Source organism: Notothenia rossii (genome assembly GCF_949606895.1).
Source record: "Notothenia rossii genome assembly, chromosome: 2".
Taxonomy (NCBI): domain Eukaryota; kingdom Metazoa; phylum Chordata; class Actinopteri; order Perciformes; family Nototheniidae; genus Notothenia; species Notothenia rossii.
In genome coordinates, this window is record NC_136904.1 from 17,438,693 (window position 1) to 17,458,608 (window position 19,916).

General features: G+C 40.2%; 1 protein-coding gene across 2 annotated transcripts in view; it reads right to left on the bottom strand.

The window, feature by feature from the left end:
• myo1ea (myosin IEa) overlaps window positions 1–19,916 on the bottom strand; it is a 46,996-nt gene that overhangs the window by 7,385 nt on the left and 19,695 nt on the right. For both annotated transcript variants that reach the window (XM_079667288.1, XM_079667287.1), the window contains exons 5-22: window positions 17,824–17,911; window positions 15,942–16,031; window positions 14,792–14,923; window positions 14,365–14,499; window positions 13,958–14,090; window positions 10,894–11,090; window positions 10,710–10,790; window positions 10,224–10,310; window positions 10,052–10,135; window positions 8,696–8,863; window positions 7,621–7,706; window positions 5,489–5,570; window positions 5,173–5,279; window positions 3,791–3,889; window positions 3,240–3,384; window positions 614–728; window positions 357–526; window positions 126–271 (exon numbers count right to left, since the gene is read on the bottom strand). In XM_079667288.1, the coding sequence (XP_079523414.1) occupies window positions 126–271; window positions 357–526; window positions 614–728; window positions 3,240–3,384; window positions 3,791–3,889; window positions 5,173–5,279; window positions 5,489–5,570; window positions 7,621–7,706; window positions 8,696–8,863; window positions 10,052–10,135; window positions 10,224–10,310; window positions 10,710–10,790; window positions 10,894–11,090; window positions 13,958–14,090; window positions 14,365–14,499; window positions 14,792–14,923; window positions 15,942–16,031; window positions 17,824–17,911 (2,145 nt within the window). The remainder of the gene's footprint in view (window positions 1–125; window positions 272–356; window positions 527–613; window positions 729–3,239; window positions 3,385–3,790; window positions 3,890–5,172; window positions 5,280–5,488; window positions 5,571–7,620; window positions 7,707–8,695; window positions 8,864–10,051; window positions 10,136–10,223; window positions 10,311–10,709; window positions 10,791–10,893; window positions 11,091–13,957; window positions 14,091–14,364; window positions 14,500–14,791; window positions 14,924–15,941; window positions 16,032–17,823; window positions 17,912–19,916) is intronic.

The window sequence follows — 19,916 nt, forward strand, 5'->3', positions numbered from 1 at the left end:
TTCTGAAAGTGAAAAGCTTGAAGAACCTGTTTTCCAACTGTAGCCAGGGAGATGATATCTAACACTGGAGAAAAAATTCTTAACATATCACAACCCAGTTTGACCCAGTTTTCAGGGGAATGTACCTGAGAGACACTGCCAGGATCTTCTCCACATCAATCCTCCTCTTCATCACCTCCTTCACCTGTCCTTTCTCTGGACCCTGTTTCACTTTTTCTCTTCCAATCAGGTACACAGACTTTGGCGTCAGGATCAAGTCCCTCTTAATGCCCTAAAAAAAGCAGAAACAGAGAATCTCAACAAATGTTTGGTCAGTTTTATAAACAGGAACAAGCAGCAGACTGAAGGGGACCTACCTTGAAGCGGCGGTCATATTTTGTGACTTTGTCTGCAAAGTCGATCTTTTCTCTCTTGCCGAGGAACTGTCGGAGTTCGGGCCTGTCGTCCATACCGATGTAGTCGCCTACAAAGTTTCTGTTGAGGCTGTGTCGCCGCCTCTCCTTCCGGTTCAGCAGCAGGTCAGAAGCTAGATAAACCCAGAGAAAGACAGTGAGATTTGGACACAGAGGATCTTGGAGACACTGATAAAACTGTGAGATGTTTCTCCACTTACCTTCTTCCCTCATCTGGACGTACTTCTTGCGGGCCATGTACTTCCTCCAGGCTTTCTGGATGGTCCTGGCGTAGCCGTCAAACTTGCGCTCCCTTGTCTCCTCCAGCAGAAAGAGCTGTATATCAAACAGAGAGAAGGAAACATTACATTAGAGACATGATTACCTGCCAACATTATAATTCATAATAGAAACATCATTTATACTCTGTAATACCTCTTATACAAAGTGCTTCACAAACGAATAAAAGAAAGAAAGCGAGCAATCACACACAAAAAAAACATCAACAAATAAAAAAGACACACAAAACAGCAAAATTAAAGTAAAATTGTGTACACTAATGAACAAAAAAAAGAGTAATGGATAAAATAATGAAGGCAAACGGTTAAGGTGAGTCTTGAGAGAGAGGACTTTAGTTTTTAGTTCCTCAGGTAAAGAATACTTATGACGGCAAACCCAAACACACTGAATAAAAGGAATGATGGCACGCACATACTGAACATACCTGCCTCTGTAGAGCTGCACAAACACAAACCTCTGCTGTCACTGATAACGTTTAGCTTTTAATGGCTCTTCATTGTCAGAAGACCTCTTTTAAACTGAAGACAACAAAGTACAATCCAATGTGTGTTTCCGACCTTATTTTGAATTAGGAAGGGATTTATTTTACAGGCCAGAAGGAATTATAGAAATATTTTAAAACTGACTGAAAAACTCTTACCAGTAACCTACAAGTATATTATTTGATTTTGGGGCTCTTAAGTAATTTCACCACTTCCCGCGCAGGAGCTGACGCTGTGCCAACAGACCACCGTCTCACCACTTTATGTCATTTCCTGACGGGCTTTTAGACACGCAATCTCTCTCTGCCCGCTCCCTGCAGACTAAACATCCTAACATACTGCCCACTGCTGCAACAGGCTGGCATCGAGGCCGCGGGGCGCAGTGTGGCGAGACAGGAACAAACCACAAACTAAATGTTGTACTCTTTGACTGAGACAATGACACTGAGGTATTACTGAGGCTTCAACGATTTACACCTGAGAATAGATTTAGCTGTCCAGGTGACAAATCCTAAATCAAACAGCTGATAGGGATTTTGTTGATGTTTCTAGGTGATGAGTTTATCGCAAGGTGATTATTATCAAAAATGTCAACTGCGTGATTGTTTTTATTATAAATTAATTACGGTTATTTACAACAGTTTTATTTTTGAGCCATTCATTTATAATCACAATACCGTCATTTATTGAAAGCTATATGCTAATGTAGTTGAGAGCAAATACAGTGTTCTTTAATGTGTTTATTTGTAAATGTTCAATATTTCTAACTCCTACTATTGGCACCCTTAGGTAAATTCTGCAGTTTAACTAGATTAGGATTAATGATGAAAGAAGACATAAATGTAAAAAAATACTGGAAATGTAAAAAGGGTTTGAAAATAAATGTTCTTAAAACTAAATTATAATGTGTTATGAGGCAATAATAAATGTTTGTATGCTGCTGATACTGGTTAATTAGGGGCACATAAAATGTGACCATTCAATCAATAAAATCTTTAAATTATTTATTTTGTCTAAAAGTATGAATGCTTAACGAGACAAAACTGGAAAAAGCTGCTACACATTTTGGGAAGCAGGAGATCAAATGTTTAACAAAATACCAGAATTTATGATCCACTAATTGACAAACGCGTAAAATGTCAAATAAGGTACCTCAGAGTTGTAAATGGCAAAATACATTATAATCATTCACTAAATTAATTCACCCCCCCTCATCCATCACCACTTTGAGGCGGCGGGGGGGGCTCTTCTCCAACATCTGGCGTGGCGTCAAACAAACTTTACTTATTACATCCATTAGAGAGAAAAAACGCTTCAGTCATTCAACTAATTAGCTGGTGTCAGTGTCTTATCAGACAGAGAGGCTTGTTTTGAGAAGCCTGGCAGCTCTTTTCAGCGGTCCGCCCTGTGTGATATTTGCGTTTCACATGCACACCTCAATGACTCGGACTCTCAGTCTAGCAGCGTGGGGGATGGGGAACTTTTGGCATGCCCCGCTGCAATGAATAAGTAAAGGCATTGAGGAATCAGCTGTAAGGCCTGAATTAAAACTGAGATGTCTGTGTATTAGCTCCTCAATATACATGTGTGTGTGTGCAAGTGCATGCTCCTTCGTGCACACTGTGTACCAAAGTGAGAGCACAGGCTTTGCACAAGTGCTGCTTTCATAGGAATCATGAAAAAAGTAGTTATGGTGGAAAAAGACAAGCCTTTACGATATCCCCCCCAAACTCTGAAACTAAAACACAAGTACAGGCTGTGGTTGCAGCGCGGTGTTGACTCAGTGCTGACGTGGTACAAGGGTCGGGTTCAATCTCCTCCCCTGCATCAGGGATTCGAGCATGATTTGGGACAAGAGTGCCCTTTTATGGTGTTTCGTTTAAAATGGTTGTTTTGTTTTTTCCCTGCTAACAAAAAGGCCTTTTTGCATGACAGCAGACATTCTGATGGTGTAATTTGCTGGGTGGTGTATTTCCCTGTATATTTGTTCTAAGATGTGGTGTTAAAAAGGGCAGAGACTAAGCAACAGAACAGGATGTGAAGCCGAAGTGGAGGCAAAACGTACCGACTCGGGGGCCTTAATGAAGACCTTGGTGCGACCAAGCTGGAACTGATCCTGGTCCATGTTGACAGACCGTAGGACGTGAAGGACGCCTTGTTTCTCGTCTCCTTGCCACGTCGGCCAGGACTCTTTGGTCAGGATGGCGTACCTGAAGACCAGGAAGAAAAGAAGATTAAGTATTTTACATTTGCTGTAGTGTGGGTTTAGATGGAGGGTTGTCTACATTACAGTGGCTGAAAACTTTAATGTTAATGTTGTATACAATATGTATTTGCAGAATTCTATTTCCTAAACTTAGGCTATTTTCCATTATGATAACCTTTTTAACAACATTACAAATCTGTGTAGCTCACTGTGGGGCAGGTTACATAAGGACTACAATCATGACTAAATTAATGAACATGTTGTAAAGAAATTGACAGAAAAATTGTGGATCATATGTTACATAATAGCTTGTTGTTTAATAAAGACAATATCAGCATGAATACACATCACTCACACCTCTTTTTAAGAACCAAATGACAGAAAGGTGTGACCTCACAGTGAGTCGTTACCTGTTGAGGAACTTTTTGAAGACTCTGCGGTAGGCGTAGCCAGCACGCCTCACCCTGATGTTTTCTTTCAGACCCAGGTACTCCACTTGGTGCTTTGCTCTGAATACAAAAAAGGATCGACATTAGGATAAGATGAAAACAAAACAAAAATGGAAAAAAAAACAATAACCAACTTTTTGTTTAAACTTTGATTGGAGTTAAACCTGCAATATATTCACAAAACTGACCCTGGGCCAGCTCAAGGTGGTATTGACGTTTATAACATTCAGATAGTTAACCATTAGTTTTTCTCCTTGCCTGCTTTCCAACATAATTTTATAATGTTTTGTTATTTACTTTTTACATTGTGACATGTTTGTGTTGTATGTAATTATGAAGGATGAGAATAAAGCATTTAAAGGTGGAGTGCTTTAAATATATACACCCGTTGTATTCACACCCTTGCCAAACTAGTTCATACAATGCTGATTCAGCGTATCGAGTTGGGATGTCTGGTGCCACTTTTTAACTAGTGGCAGCATGGCGTTAAATCTTAAGAAATACAGTATGTATGAAACGTTTCTGGTGTGGATGCTGAAGATAAAAAATAAACTGTGCTTTCAGAGTCAAGATTAAAGTAAAAGAATAACGTGTGAGAGCACGAACAAGGATATCTTGGCAAAAAGTGCCAAACCGTGGAAAGTTTGATACAAAATTATTCTCACTGCCAGAGGGAGGAGAAAGAAGTTCTGCACTTCAGCTTTAAAAATATAATACATTTAAATCTAGAAACAAAAATACTTTAGAAGACTTTGATTTTATTTCCACAACTGGCTTAAATTTGAATATCAAACATCTTCTACCAGGTCTACGGCATGAATCTCCCGCTCCATTAGCGGAAAGGATGACCAGAATTCATTGTATTCAAAACAGCTGCTTTTTACTGACTTTTCCCTCAAACAAAGACCTTCAGCACTACTTAGTCCACTCAGACTTCCTGTGAAAACAGCACTTCCGGCGCTAATTAATGAGCCACCCTGCGCCTGACTCACAACAGGAAGGTCATCGGCTCGGAACAATACCGCAGCACCCCGCATCTGAACATGTAGTCCCAAAAGCCTGTAGGCAGCGAAGAAAGAGCGGGGAAACTGAGACAAAGGGATAAGGAGAGGGGAATGCCTGAAACACGTCTCACATGACCTCGTCAGTAATATCCAAAAAAGAGCAAAAAAGCACAAACCGGTGGAGGAAGAATGGATCGCAATGATCTAGTGTTTATCTTTATGTGTGAGAATATAGTAAGTGACCTAGGTCTGCGTTTATCAATTGAAATACAGGGCTTGCAGGCACTGGATGGTAAGATGCATTAGGCGCTGTGAAGATTCGGGGAGTGTTTCACTTACCGGCTCTCTTCCCAGTCTCTGGGCTTCTTGGTTTCATTTGGTTTGATGCAGCGGATGTAGTGTGGAGTACATTTCATAAGTGTGCTCACCAAATCATTGGCTTGTTTCTAAAAAAAAGAAATGAGTAAGAGCAAAGATCAAGGAAGTTAATAACCGTATTGATGTCAAAGTCATGAAAACATAAAGTGCTTTGAATAACTGCTGAAGGACACCAAATACACATGATACCTTTTCAAAGGCTTTTCCCACCAGCGATTATGATTAATAAGAGGGACAGGTACATACAGTACACACACACTCTGGTGAACACACACACCTTTATTTTGCTGCCTGCAGTTGTGGGTCGACCCTTCTTTTCAGCGTTGAGGTTTTCTGGAAACCGTGCTCTGATGAAGGCTCTGTTAGAGGACAAAGGTGAGGAGTTAGGACTGACACAGGAAGGTCGGTATCATCCTTATAGCTAAGTGTTGTAGAACTGAAAGTAATGTTGAGTTTCACTCCTTTCCGAAAACAAAATATGCAGTTAATGATTAAAGAACCAAGGACCTTTAACGAAGGTCGCTAGTTTAAATTCCTCAACCACTTGGGAAGGTCTGAGAAGGGGGCGGGTGGGAAAACAAGCGGTGTGTGTGTGTGTGTGTGTGTGTGTGTGTGTGTGTGTGTGTGTGTGTGTGTGTGTGTGTGTGTGTGTGTGTGTGTGTTCGCAAACTGTGGTGCATCTGTACAAACACCTCTCTGTGGAGCAAATCCCACCAAGGCCACTTCTCCTTAGAGGAATGTAAGCTATTATCTGAGGCTGGGCAGAATTTATGATTGGTTAATTCTGATTGAAATAGGACTTAAACAAAAACAAAAACATTTTTTCAAAAAGGGGCCAATATGAGTTTGTGTTTCCTGAGGGTCCCGGTTTATTTGGATTTCAACTAATAACATTTTGGTTTATCCTAAATTCACACTACAGCTGTGGTGTTTTATAACATCATGACTACACTATGACGTGTTGCTGCTGGTCAGAATGTAGAGGATATTTGTGAAGTTTCCATCTCCTCAGGTTTCTCTAAACTGAAGACAAGGTCATTTGTCATTTTTCATTGAACTATAGATATACAGCTGTAAAAGAAAGGAATGTGCTTTTCCTGAGAAAAAGGTGCATTTAAAACCCTGCAGCTATGAACTGAGCCACATTGTTGCCATTCATGAATTTATTTGCATTTCTTATCCATTTTGATTGGCTCATATGCTTGTGTGTAAGCACGTGTCTTCATTATGGAAAAGAGCTACTCCCTGTTGAGAATGAATGACAACAATGTTTCACTCAAGAGCTATTAAAAATTAACCATGACATCTTGTAGTTTTTCTAGGCAGTTAGTCAGTAAAACCAACACTTTTAACGACTTATGTAAAGGCTACACATTGAAAAGGCTTGCCTTGATTATCTGATAACTGAAAGATGATGTGAAGTTATGATCATAGACACTGATCCTTTTGTGATCCGCACATCTGTCATTCAGGCACCGAATATTTGGCTGCTTTTTTAACTCTGACAGTTTTTTTTCCTTTGAAAACTCAAAGCTCAATGTGGCGACTGTCAGGCCTGACCTAACAGTGACACACACTGCTGCTAAACATCTGATTTATTTCAAAGTGCTTACTGTATGTTGCCGCCTTTGATGTTTATTAATACAGTATTCTCACAGTGTGATTTTTTCATGTTAGTAATTTTTTGAATTCCATCCTCTTTCTGGCTTTCTGCAACACTGGTATTTGTTTGGTTTTAAACTTCTGTCTCAGAAGAAAAGGATCTGAAGGTTGTGAGTACAAAGAGAGGTCTGCTAATGCCGTGCAGCTGACAATACTGGTCACTCCTTTCTTCTCTCCTCACTCCTGCTGCTCTAAGGAATGAAGACTGCTTCCTTCCTTTTTCCTTTATGTGTGACTTAGCCAAAGCCTTTTATCTATGTGTGTGTGTACTATATATTTGTGTGCCTGCAAGTGTTGTAAAGTGCATGAATATATATTTTCCAGCACGTGTCTGAATAGGATTTCATATAACCTCCTTTCGTGCCTCACACAATGTGCACACAAAGGGAGCGAGCGTCTGAGGCCTGCAGGGGTTACACAGACAATGCGGGCTACATGCACAGATGGCTACTTTGACACAAAGAAAGCCCAAGAAACCAAAACACAGGGGGGATCAGACTCCCCTATAGAGTCCCGCAGAGAGACTGCACTTGGGAGGCCAGACTGGGAAGACCCTAGAAGCCACATATCTGGAACACAGCCAGACGTGACTCAGGGCAGAGGGCACAACACAACCCGGCCAGCACACTTCTGCGAAACCCTCTTTCAGATGTATTGAATTATAACCATGTGCATCACAATAGAAGGGAGCACTCAAAATGAATCCTCACCACATGTCGGGGCAATGTGCAAAGCAGAGCTACTTACATTTCGCTGCTCTGCATCAGTTCAATGAGGTCATTAAAAAGGACGTCTCGGTTCCTCTCGCAGAAACCCTCTGCATCGTAGGACACCTGGAGGAGAGACACAGAGGCATTTCTGAAGAGTTAAACCATCAAAGAAGACAAGGTTAAACCCTCAGACTAAATGAAAGATGACACCTGTGTGAAATAAAATATTGTAACTAATATTCTGGCTGAAATTAACGGCTTGAATTTTATGGGAGAAGAAAATGAAGGGCTGCCGCTCCAAGCTTTACACCTCCCTAGGATAAGCTTCCTTATAAAACCAGCAGCAGTTTTAAAAGTGTATAAATTAAACGGTGTTATTTCTGCTGTACTGTAGCCGGAGACTGGAGGAATGTTTTGAGCCCGGTCATGGGAGCCCCTCAAGTCTTTATGGCACGGCTCATTAAGCCTGCGGCATGTGTGCCAGGCTGAGGCCATCACACATCTGGAGAATGACACGAGACAACCTCGGCCCAGACCACCAGAATCAAAAATATATGCCGAAAAACCCCTGGTGAGCTGTTATGTATGGGGTGAATAAGGCCGGTTAACATGTAAGTTGTGTTAGACAATGTTACATAAGAGTGTACAGACATAATTGGTAAGAGAGGAGAGAAAAGGTGGTGTTAGCTTAGATGGTAAAAAAGTAGAAGGTCGAAGATGACGACACCGGCTTCAGGATTAAATTACCAGCTGCTTAACTGATATTTATGACAGATCATACAACACCATAAAAATGGCATTTTAATAACTCTCTATTTCCAGAATTTGCTGTCAGGACTGTGTGCTTAACATATTACAGTTATACGATGGCGAAGACAAGTGCATGGAGTTTTCTTTAAACCTTATTCTGAGTGCCGTAATCTTTCTGTTTTGTGAATCAACATTTTTCTCTTGCAAGTTTGTAAGAGAATCTTTCACCACATTTCACCAATGTTTTTGTCCAAACCTTTATGAGGGTTGCTTTTCAAAAACCAGTAGTGTGAGTTGTCAGGGTGAGTGGACAAACAGACATACCCTCCCCCCCTGAAAATATATTTCCTGCTCAGACTGACCTTGCCAGCATAGTGGTGGATGATGAAGCCCTGGTTCCAGCTGTTGAAGTGTTCATGTGTGTTGATCTGCATTCGGAGCTTCTGCAGCATGGTCTGGTCCGCTCCCTCGCCCACCGCGTGCATGGTGGCACACACATCGTCCAGGATGCACATGATGCCAGGGGGACTCTGGGGTCACAAGGGGAATATTTTATATTAGTATCCACACCGGCTCTGAAACTCACCAACAGTGCAAGCGTGGATTTTATATTTTGCAATTGTATTTATCTGTTAATTCGATCTGTTGAAATAAACACTCTGTATGTGTTATCTGTAGTAGAACTGGATTTCTTTGTTAAATCATTTGCTACACCAACAAAAAATCAGCAACATATAATTATCAATCAAAAAATGGTAAAAGCCCGGTTGTTCCAGCTTCTCCACTCTACTGTTTCTTTGTTTTTTATAATAGTTAATAGACATATTCGTAAAATACTTATGATGAAAAGGACGGCACCTGGAAATTGTAATTTTAATTATTTTTAATTGTATGACCAAACCATTGATTATTCGAAATCTTCGAATTATCTAGAAATCTTCATATGAGATGCGTCATGATAACACATAAAGGAGATGTGAAAGCTATAAAGGCTGTCAATGTATAACAGTGGAGCAGCTCTCTCTCTCACAGCCCTACTTGGCTCCATTATGTCCTCAGTTGATCAATGGCCCTCAGTTTGCACAGTGGCCAGCGTGTCACTAACTCAGTGAACACAGGCCTCTGGTAAAGTACACATGTAAAGTTGTCACTGGATTAAAGTGGGTCTGGTGTAAAGAGCTGAAGTGTCAGGCACTGATACAGACTCCCGACTCCTCTCACATGGAGGCTTGTTTTAAAGTCCTTGTTGTACATTTCATGGATTAAACCTCTCAGTGGGACAGATAAATCAAGAGGCATGTCGGCACATTTAAAACTCATGGCACCAAACTAGCAGGCCCTCTCAATTCAGTTTACAATATGAGGCCAATAAAACTGACAAATGTTCACTATTTAAGTTCGTATTCAATTTGTTAGTGATTGTATTTTGTTGTGTTGTTTTCAAATAAACAACATATCAATAACATCTTGTTTATTAACTCTAAAAAAAGCTGAATATTTAGCCCCGTTTGTTATTTAAAGAGACTACTCACTATCAAATTTTTAAATGTCGATTTGTAAGTGATTGAAAATGTGGTTTGTGTACGTATCAATGATCAGAAACTGCAATTTAAAACTATTTATATAATAAGGTTTCTCTACAATCATGGTCTTGATTAACCAATTCATCTTAAAAGATCTATACAAAAATATATAAATATATATAATGTTGTATTCACTTTGCTCTCGATGAGATCACAGACGATCTTGTTGTTGAAGTACTCAATCTGAGTCCATTTGATGCCCTCCTGCACGTACTCCTCCTACAAAAAGAGACATTAGCAGAGTTTAGAGTCGGAATATAAAACATTTAATGAGGCAGTAATAAAAAACAATGTGGAGGAAGTTCACCTGCTCGGCCTTCAGTGTCAGCTCGATGAATATCTGCTGCAGTTTCTCATTCACAAAGTTGATGCAGAACTGTTCAAAGCCATTTTTCTGAGGAGGAGACGACACAGTTAATAACATTGAGAATAATTTAACTGAGTATGAGTACAGGTGTCTTTTAATTACCTGTACTGGATAATAGGAATCCTGAGCTTTTACCATAACAACAATACAAAAACACTTCCGTTCAGTTAGTCTGATCCTATAAACAAGTCCAGGTCTTCTCATTAAGCAAACAAACCAGTAATCAGATTAGAAAAGCATGAGGTGGTCTGCTGTCTCAATCAGGAGATAGACCTTAATCCAAATACTTTATAGGTTAGTCTTATCCTCTGTGTTTAATCTGTTTAAATGCTCAAAGTTAATACCTGTTCATCTAATTTATGTGTTGCTGCACGTTTAAATTCCACTTATCATGTGCCAGACCGCAAAAAGGCCCAAAACACTTACCTGGAAGATTTCAAATCCGTAAATGTCCAACACTCCGATGTTATAGTCCTTATGATCTTTCACCATGGCTTTGTTGATGGACTGCAATTAAAAGGTTTGTATTATTAAAATAAAGCTTTATTATAGGTGATCAAAGCATTGTGACATAAGGACACTCTAAAACCGTTCAATAATGCAATCATACCTCGACCAGGAAGTCAAAGACCCGCGAATGCAGAGCTTTAGACAGGGCGTCCCGTGTGTAGCACGCCTGCTCCACGTTCAGCGTCACGTCGATGGACTCAATTGCGTTTCCCCACTTGCTGTCCATCTTCCTGCTCGTCAGTTTCTCCTTTAGACGGTTCTGGTCAATTCCAAGCAGAAACGCAGGAAAGGCTAGAACTGTTCAAAGACATAGAAGACACAGAGTATAAATAAACGTGTAAATAGATAAAGATGAGAATTATGCTGACCGTATCTGTCTTCTTTGTCAGACTGCTCTGTTATTATTCCACTTACAAAGTGGAATAACTGCATGCTACAGCGCATAACATACATTGTATTTATTGAAAAAAGTGAAAAGTAAAGCAGCATGTTAATCGGTCCTGCTCTAAAACAGAAAAGACAAATGTTCTCAAAAGAACCAGCATGCAAATCAAAAAGGAGGATTGTATCCATTGGAAAGGCAGCTTCAAGTAACCTTTGCATAGCAGAGAGAAGCATAACGAATTAACGAATCTTTTTGCACTGCACTTACTCTTATCAATCTGTGATTAAAGTTATCACAAAGCAACAAAATGTAGCCGATTCTGTGGCTAAACTGTGGACACTAGGGAACAGATTTGGAGCTGAATGTGAAATAGAAGAATAGATTTGGGCTAACTATTGAAAAAAATAGTGTGGAGAACACCACAGAGCATTTGTCCCGACCTGGCATTGATATCGTCCCCTGAGAGCCCCTCCCTGCCTTATTGCAGTGACTCATTTCCCTGAAAAGGAAATGGCTCTCAGGCTTGCAGACTCACAGCGTCTGTAAATGCTTCAGACCACTGCAGTAGCTCCCCTTATGGGACATAAGGGTGTGACTGACCATACGCCAGCTTCAATCAGGAGGAAAAGCTATTCTTTGTGTTCCGCAGGAAAAAGTATGGATTGTATACAGAGGCTTTCACAAAGGCTGTGTATCGAGAACGGAAACAATGCTCATATAAGCACAAGCTTCCCTGAAGGACATTTGTTAGTCAAAGTGGATTATGAGAGGAGGGAGTGTGTCACTTTTTATGGGAAGTGACAGATACAATAATCCTGTCACTCAATGCTGTATTTCTACAATATTGACTGATCCTAATTAAAAATGAACTTTAGAAATATAGAACTAAAGCAAATATTTGACAGCTTGAAAAGAGTTAGATGACAATGTTTTCTGTGTCTCTGTGCCAGAGCACTTTTTACAACTGACTTTTCTTACATTCTTGCGAATAATTAATTATTTTCAAAAATTAATTGAGAAGAATAATAAGACGGGAAGAAGGGGGAAACAGCAAGCATGACTTTGGATTTTGTTATCCAAATATAACAAACCACCAGCAACTCCAAAGCTCACTAATAAATATATTTAGAAAAAAAGTAATGTGAAATCTTGCTGGATTGATTCCTACAAAAAGATATATATAAAGTGTGAAGGAATATTTTGCCAGTGTCAGTGCCCTCTTTGAGTAAGTCTTAGTGCTAAGCTAAGGGTTCAAAGTTACAGCCATAAGAACAGCATCTTAAATTTGATTATTTTACTCAACAGGTTAAAAGAGGCAATGTTACAAACAGAGACAGAATATCTGGTAATGTTTTGTTGTGACCACGACTGTATATATAGGTTTTGACGTAACAGTTGGAGAGAAGTCTGCAAACCTTCTTTCTGATGACTCCTGATGCCAAACCCAAAAATAACTTTCCTTTTGAGAAGCAAAATATCCTAAAATAGACATTTTTACAAAACAGCACGTCACTGTCGGGATCAAGTTACATTTAACCCATAATAATCTCCACTTTTCTGTAATAGAACAATTAGTCTCAGTATTTCTTTTAACAACAGATGACGCACTGACGCTTGCTGCTGACTCAAGCCCATGTGAACTTGGCTGCTGAAGCTTCATATGTGCAACGCACTGCAGCTAAAGCACACAGTAAGTGAGGCTGGAGGGAACAGGAAAGCAGAGATTATTGAGCGCTGCTGTTACGTCTGCACAGAACAGACCAAGGCTTTGTACACTGGCAACTGCACTCTCATCTGCATCATATACACAGCATGCGGAGGAAGAAGAAAGAAGAAAGTGTAAAAATACATGGGAATAAAATGTGGCAAGAGAAGGCAAAAGAGAAGGGGACTGGAAAAGTATTACTCCAAGTCATTTTAAGTCCAGACCTAATAATAGTTATTTATATTTTCTGGTAATCTAGCATGGCCTGGTTACTCCAGACAGTTTGCGGGAGTTACATTTGTCTCAATAAAACTGTAAGGAGTGAAAGTGGTGGGAGAGAAAAATCCTCCTAAACCAACCAAAGGGCAGTTCAGGAAACTGAGGAGAGGGGAGACGTTTAAGAAAAGTATAAAGTAATGAGAAGAATACATTTACAATGAATCAACCTGAGCCCCTTTACAATTGTCTTTCATAACCAAATAATTATAGGCTATATGAGTTTTTTTTTTTTGTGTGACACTAGGGACGGCAAAGTTGATCATCCTGCGATTTGGTCCATGATGAAATACATTGTACATTCATGATCACCAGAAGAAGAATCCATACTGAATTCCTATAGCATCAACGCAGGTCAAAGTTAAAAAACGCTTGCACGGTCGTACTCTTGTCTTCTGCACATTTAGAAAACTAACCATAAGCATGTTAGCATTGTCATTTCGAAAATGTTAGCATGAATAATGCTAACATAAATCTCAAAGTAAAGCTATGTCTAAGTACAACTTCAGATACATAATTCTCAAGAAAACCGTCAACATTAAGTATTGTTAATCTATAATGATACTTGACACTCGATTTGTTTGAATGCCTTATATTCCTTTAAAATGGCCACCAGGCTTAAACTTAAAAAGCTGTTTCTCTCAGGCTGAGTATAAAAACATTACAGTTTCGAAGGAGAGGGAAACAAGTGAAACGATAGAATAAGTTTTTTGTAAGAGATGATTACATTTGATTTCCTAATAAACAAAACCAATGTGGCCACATTAAGCACAACAGTCCTATAGTGAGCCTACTTACACTCTTCACTCTCCACAGCAGCGTAGTTTCCTGCTTCCTTGAAAGTGATATTTCCCAGGTGCAGGACTCCGGCCACAATCTGAAGCACCATGGAGTTGTTCTCCGATGAGATGCCAATCACATCCATTGCATGCTGGGAAAAGCAAAAGGAAAATATCATGCTAAATTAGGTCTTCAGTGTGGGTTTACTCGCTCCCCTGGCACCTAGCTCATGTCCTCTAATTACTCCTGTTGCGGTCTCACTGGTAAACAAAACCAGGAGGAGATCATTGGAAAAGAAAACAAAAGAGATCTGGTAGGGAGAGGGAGGAATGTTAAAAGAAGGAGTCACATGAACGCTGGTATGAGAATAATAGACACTCACAACACCACTGAAGGTGTTAAATTATTGCCAGAAGGGACCGTACCGTGGTCTCCTGGAAGTCACTCTTGTCGTTGATGTCGTCCACTTTGTAGGAACCGGACTGATTGAGGTAAGTGTAGTAATCTAAGCTTGTGATTCCCAGGGTGCCCTTCTGCTCTGCAGTGGCTCCTTCTATCAACTGTAAAGCAGAAACAAATAGAGTATTGAGGGCAGATTGTGCACAAAGTCTGTTTGTATTATCATTTTAATACTTTTTCAGGCTTTTATTTATACACTGTGCTCCACTTTTCATGTGAAGAAAACTGTACTAGTAAAAATTAACCATCTCTTCCCTGGACCAATTCCCAGTGAAAACAGATTGACCCTGTTGATGCAGCCAAATGGCACGTCTAACCCAACGTGTCCTCAAATCCCCTCGCAGACCCTCTTCACGAGCCATATGTGTCCGCAGCACAAATAATAAGCCTCACCTGGTAGAATATATGGAAACTCCTCTCTCCAGGATTCCTCATGACGACACGTGACTTCTCCAGGAGAAAGTTGGAGATTTTCCCCCCGTCTGGCTCTCCACCGGAACTGAACTGGATCTCAAAGTATTTCCCCTGATGGATCAAAGCATGTTTTTATTTTTCCCGTATTGGAGTAGGCCGCAATAAAACTCAAAGCCAGAGCTATAAGGTCTGAAATACTGGCACCTGGCTGTTATGCGGTTGATAGTTGTGTGTGTGTGTGTGTGTGTGTGTGTGTGTGTGTGTGTGTGTGTGTGTGTGTGTGTGTGTGTGTGTGTGTGTGTGTGTGTGTGTGTGTGTGTGTATAAAAATCCGATCCTTTCTTTTTGTCTCGCTCTCTTCTCCAGGCAAGCCTGTAATATAATATCTGTTCCAGGCCTAATAGTGAACAGACACACTATTTATTGAAAGACAGTACTTTAGGAGCTGTGATTTAAGGCCAGGAGTGCCAAACCAAAGTAATTTCTACAAAATTGGATCTGAAAACATCACGACTACTGAGACAATGCTGCATTGTATGCTAATCTGAACACTTAAATGTCCTTAAATGAGCTTTGCCTTTTCCAATGTTCAGCCCTTATTGACCCAGATCCTTTGTAGGCAGGGCAGGATGTAACTCAGTGGCTCTGCATGCATGTTTTTCTGTAAAATATGTCCTTACAGCACAGCACTGGTTAACCAGGACACACATGAGGTTTGCTTCCCCATGCACTTAAACAGGAAAGCTGTTACTGCAAATCTTTATTTTCAAAAGTCTCCGCTTAGACCCAAAGGTGCGCCACAAAAAAGTTGAGTCCTCAAATTATTCTGGGGTAAGTACTACCTACTGCATGTATTTATCTCTGAGCAACACAGTTTAGGATATTCAGGCAGTGGGTGATTCCAATTTTGTGTTTGTTTCCCAGAGTTGACCTCACATACACTGCAAATCCGGTTTGGCACATACACATGCAAAATAGGGAGGCTGACCTTTTTATGTTGCCTGTTAACACTCTTTGAAATGGATATCCATATGCTTTTTTTGGTTAATACCAACCAGTTATGAATTGAGCTGAAATGCAAGGCATTCTGACTTACAAAAAGTGGAAAAACTCAGGAATAAAAGCCTTACAAATCTGCTGGAGTTGTTGTTCCTCACGGTCTTGGCGTTGCCGAAGGCCTCTAGCAACGGGTTGGACTGCAGGATGATGTCTTTGACATGCTGCAAGGAAACAGAAGCAAAAAGCCTTTAGCTACATCACAGACAGCAGGTAGGGATCACACACACACACACACACAATGTTTCCTGTGAGCCATATGTACGTCAGAAACACATGAGCTTTAAAACGGTCCAGCAGACAGAGCTATTCCGACTTCCTTTATTGTACACAGAAGTTGAATGGAAGTTATTTCTTGGAATTGTTTGCATTTCTAAATGTAGTCCTGTATGAAAGGAAAAAATAAGCACTGCCCTTGGGAGTTTATTTATGGAGAACTATACGGTTATTAATTTACCAATTCATCATATTTTACTTCTCCAAAGCAGAAGAGTGTCATCTAACACTAGTTTGACAAAATGTGTACTTGATTTATTTGTGGAGCTTCCGAACAAACTGAATCCTAGGGATATCATCTCAAAGTGAAGACACATTTTGAATATGGTGTCCATATGTCTATAAAACAGTCCCATTTGAATTAATTATCATTATTGATAGATATGATTAGCTTTTGTGATGATGACAATGCTCAGACAGATGAACATACATGTTGCTGACAGGAAGTTTTTATCTATTCAAAAGTATTCTTGCACTCACACCCACACACCATAAACAGGTTGCATAAGAATGCACGTGATGAAATAAGCATACCGCACAATATGTACAAAATGTGAAAGAGAAATGATGCTGAACAGGAGCTGGAAGAGGTCGAGACATACGTGTGTGTGTGTGTGTGTGTGTGTGTGTGTGTGTGTGTGTGTGTGTGTGTGTGTGTGTGTGTGTGTGTGTGTGTGTGTGTGTGTGTGTGTGTGTGTGTGTGTGTGTGTGTGTGTGTGTGTGTGTGTGTGTGTGTGTGTATGTGTGTATATGAGGGTTTGTTTTAGTGTGTGTGTGCATGTATGCTGTAAAGGCCACATTTGTTTAAACAAACAACATCAAGACAGTTATTTTCATAACTAGGGTTAGGGTATACATTTACACTAACTGGCAACATGGGACTTAGTCAGTCTGTCAGCTCGACGGATACATTTAAAGCCTGAGGATGACTTCTTATGTCCCTTGGTGGAAGAAGCTCTGAGTGGATTAAATATAAAAATCCCAGTGCCATCATCTTGCAGGCATTTCCTCATCAAACTTTAGATCTTTATCGAGCTTAGGAACAGGACATCTGCTGGTTAGAGGGACTGCCAGATGGCTGAAGGGGGTTGGGAGAATAAGAGGCTGCTGATGGGCTGATAATGGGGAATAAAGAGGAGATCTGGCTCTAAGGAGAGGAATGAGTGCAGGAATGAAGTTGCAACAGGTTGTTTGTTTTCATTCAAGTCAGCAGTGGTGTTAAGGACTTGGCTCAATTTGTGAATGACTCGTTAAGTTTGCCCGGGCAAAAAAAAGATAGAAAATGATTATGATATGGATATAGAAGGTTACCATTTAATTTGAAAATGCTACATATGAATTTCCCCTTTGTCACAAATATATGTTAACACTAGTTATAATGATAGAAGGAGGCATCTGTGCATTCCAACCTTTTCCAAAAGAAAAATCCATATCAAGTGAATATTAAAGAGAAGATGCTTTTCCCAGGATTGTACTTTTTATTCTTGTGAGGTCTTTATACTTAATTTTAATGAGATTTAAATATTTTCATTTGAATATTATTTCAGAACATAACATTGAGCATCAATAATGACAATCATAAACTCCTTTAAATAAATGGAGTCCTGCCAAGTTATCCTTTCATCTATACTCCTCAATGTCTCTATTACATACTGTCCTCAAAGACAAGCAGCAGCTCACCTGTACTTTGGGTCCACCCCCTGACACTTTGGAGATGTAGCCCATGATATATTTGGCTGCCACGGTCTTCCCTGCACCGCTCTCTCCGCTGAAAAACACATTTAAGCACATGTTTTCACGTACAGTACATGCAATCCAAGCTTTTAAAGTTACATTTAAATCCAACCAATGCAAAAACTGATAGCATGTGACACCTGACTTTATGCTCAAACGTTACGTTTATAGATCCAGGGGCGGACTGGCCATTGGGAATACCGGGAGTTTTCCCGATGGGCCGGTGATGTGCGTGGGCCGGAGGGCCTAAAATAAAAAAAAAAAATTCTTTGCCTAAATCCTACCGGCCCACATTTGTAAGTGTTCCGGCCACTCCCTTTTTTTTTTTTTTTTGCTTACCTAAATCCTACCGGCCCACATTTGTAAGTGTTCCGGCCACTCCCTTGAGGGGTGTTTGATAGGCTATCTATGTTCTATCTATTAGATAGTTTCACTTTCACACATCAGGCCCGTAGCAGCTGTCACTGCAGTGAACGATCAGGAGTGAGTGACTGAGAGACCTAGCTGGCAGTTGCTTACAGATGGATAAACAAGTAGGATAGAAAAGGGGGAAGTGACGTCTGACTCAGAGGTCGTGCGGCTGTGGAGAAGAACGTGTTGCCCACATTCTGTTACTGAGATTAGGCTAGTTAGCGAGCAGGTTTATTGTTTTGGGTGCAGTCACTTTTGCCTCCACTTGCTGTTCAAATAAATGTTGAAAGAAAAAGTAAATCTGTTTACAATTCTGTTTCATATGGGTGTTGAGAGATGTATCCATAGATTTAGTCCCTAATTTTGCTCTAAAAGTGCACCAGATTGATGCATTTAACTTCAACATTTCAAAACAAATCTTCCTGGGGAGCATGCCCCCGGGTCCCCCTAGAGGAGGTGAGGTCCACCACCTGCCCACACCCCCTGTTAAATTGTCTCACCCACATTGAGGATGCTTCCTACGCCCATGTTTTATTCCATGCGTCAATTCAGGCAAATTGGGTCCAAATGTTATTGCATCAATGATCTGTTTACATTAAAATGAATAAATATATGCTTTAACTATTTTTGCTCTAGGCAACTCAAGGGCTCAGGTAATGTGATTACTATATGAATAATGGTCCAAAATAACATTAAATGCATAGGTTTTTTTGTTAAAGTGGACCTATCATGCTATATTTGAATAATATAGTGTAGGACCATACCTATATAAGGCATATTTATACTTTTTATTTTTCAAAATACCAAACAGATCATGCATTTTAGCCATTCTTCATTTCGCTCAATGTAACACTGTCTTTTCATGGGCTGATTCTGTGAGAACAGCTACATCTACAGGCCTGGCATATGTACTACAGTGTCTCCAGCGCTTTCAAACGGCAATGTCCGTGGCTGTCTCCTCCTGATTGGTGGAGTTGGCCCAATAGCCGTAGCGCCACTTCTGTGACGTCATAGAAGTGTTCACATCTGGATCAGTCTGTATCAGATCCGTTGCAGCCCCTTTTTAAGAGATTTGGGTATGGAGGAAAATAGAGAGGATTGTGTGTTCTGACACTTGGTGAGTTCCCTGGAACACCGGGGACACATATTCATGTATAAAAGACGTATAAAAGTGCATTTTGCATGATAGGTCCCCTTTAAGTAACATACTTTCGTCGCCGGCCGACCGATACATGCCGTGCTTTAAGTGGGCCTGTCTGTCAATTAATTCCCGGGCCACTTTTTCCTCCCAGTCCGCCCCTGATTCAGACAGACCTAGTTGGACACCATTCATTCATACTTACTTTGTTTTTGTGTCCATAATAACATTTTCAAAAGCTAAATATATTGCTGATAAGCTGTCAGTGATTTGTTTATGTAATGTGTTTGTTCTGAACACACAGCAACAAACAGGATAGAGCTACTGGATGTGGTGAAACATTGTCATAAGTATATATGAGGTTACCTTTGGATCCCATGTGCCATCAATCAACAAAGTAAATGACCATATTAATTATTAACATGTTAAAATCCTGCTCTATATGAAGTCACAACTACTGATCGTATTCATAATGTTTTAAAGGCTGTAC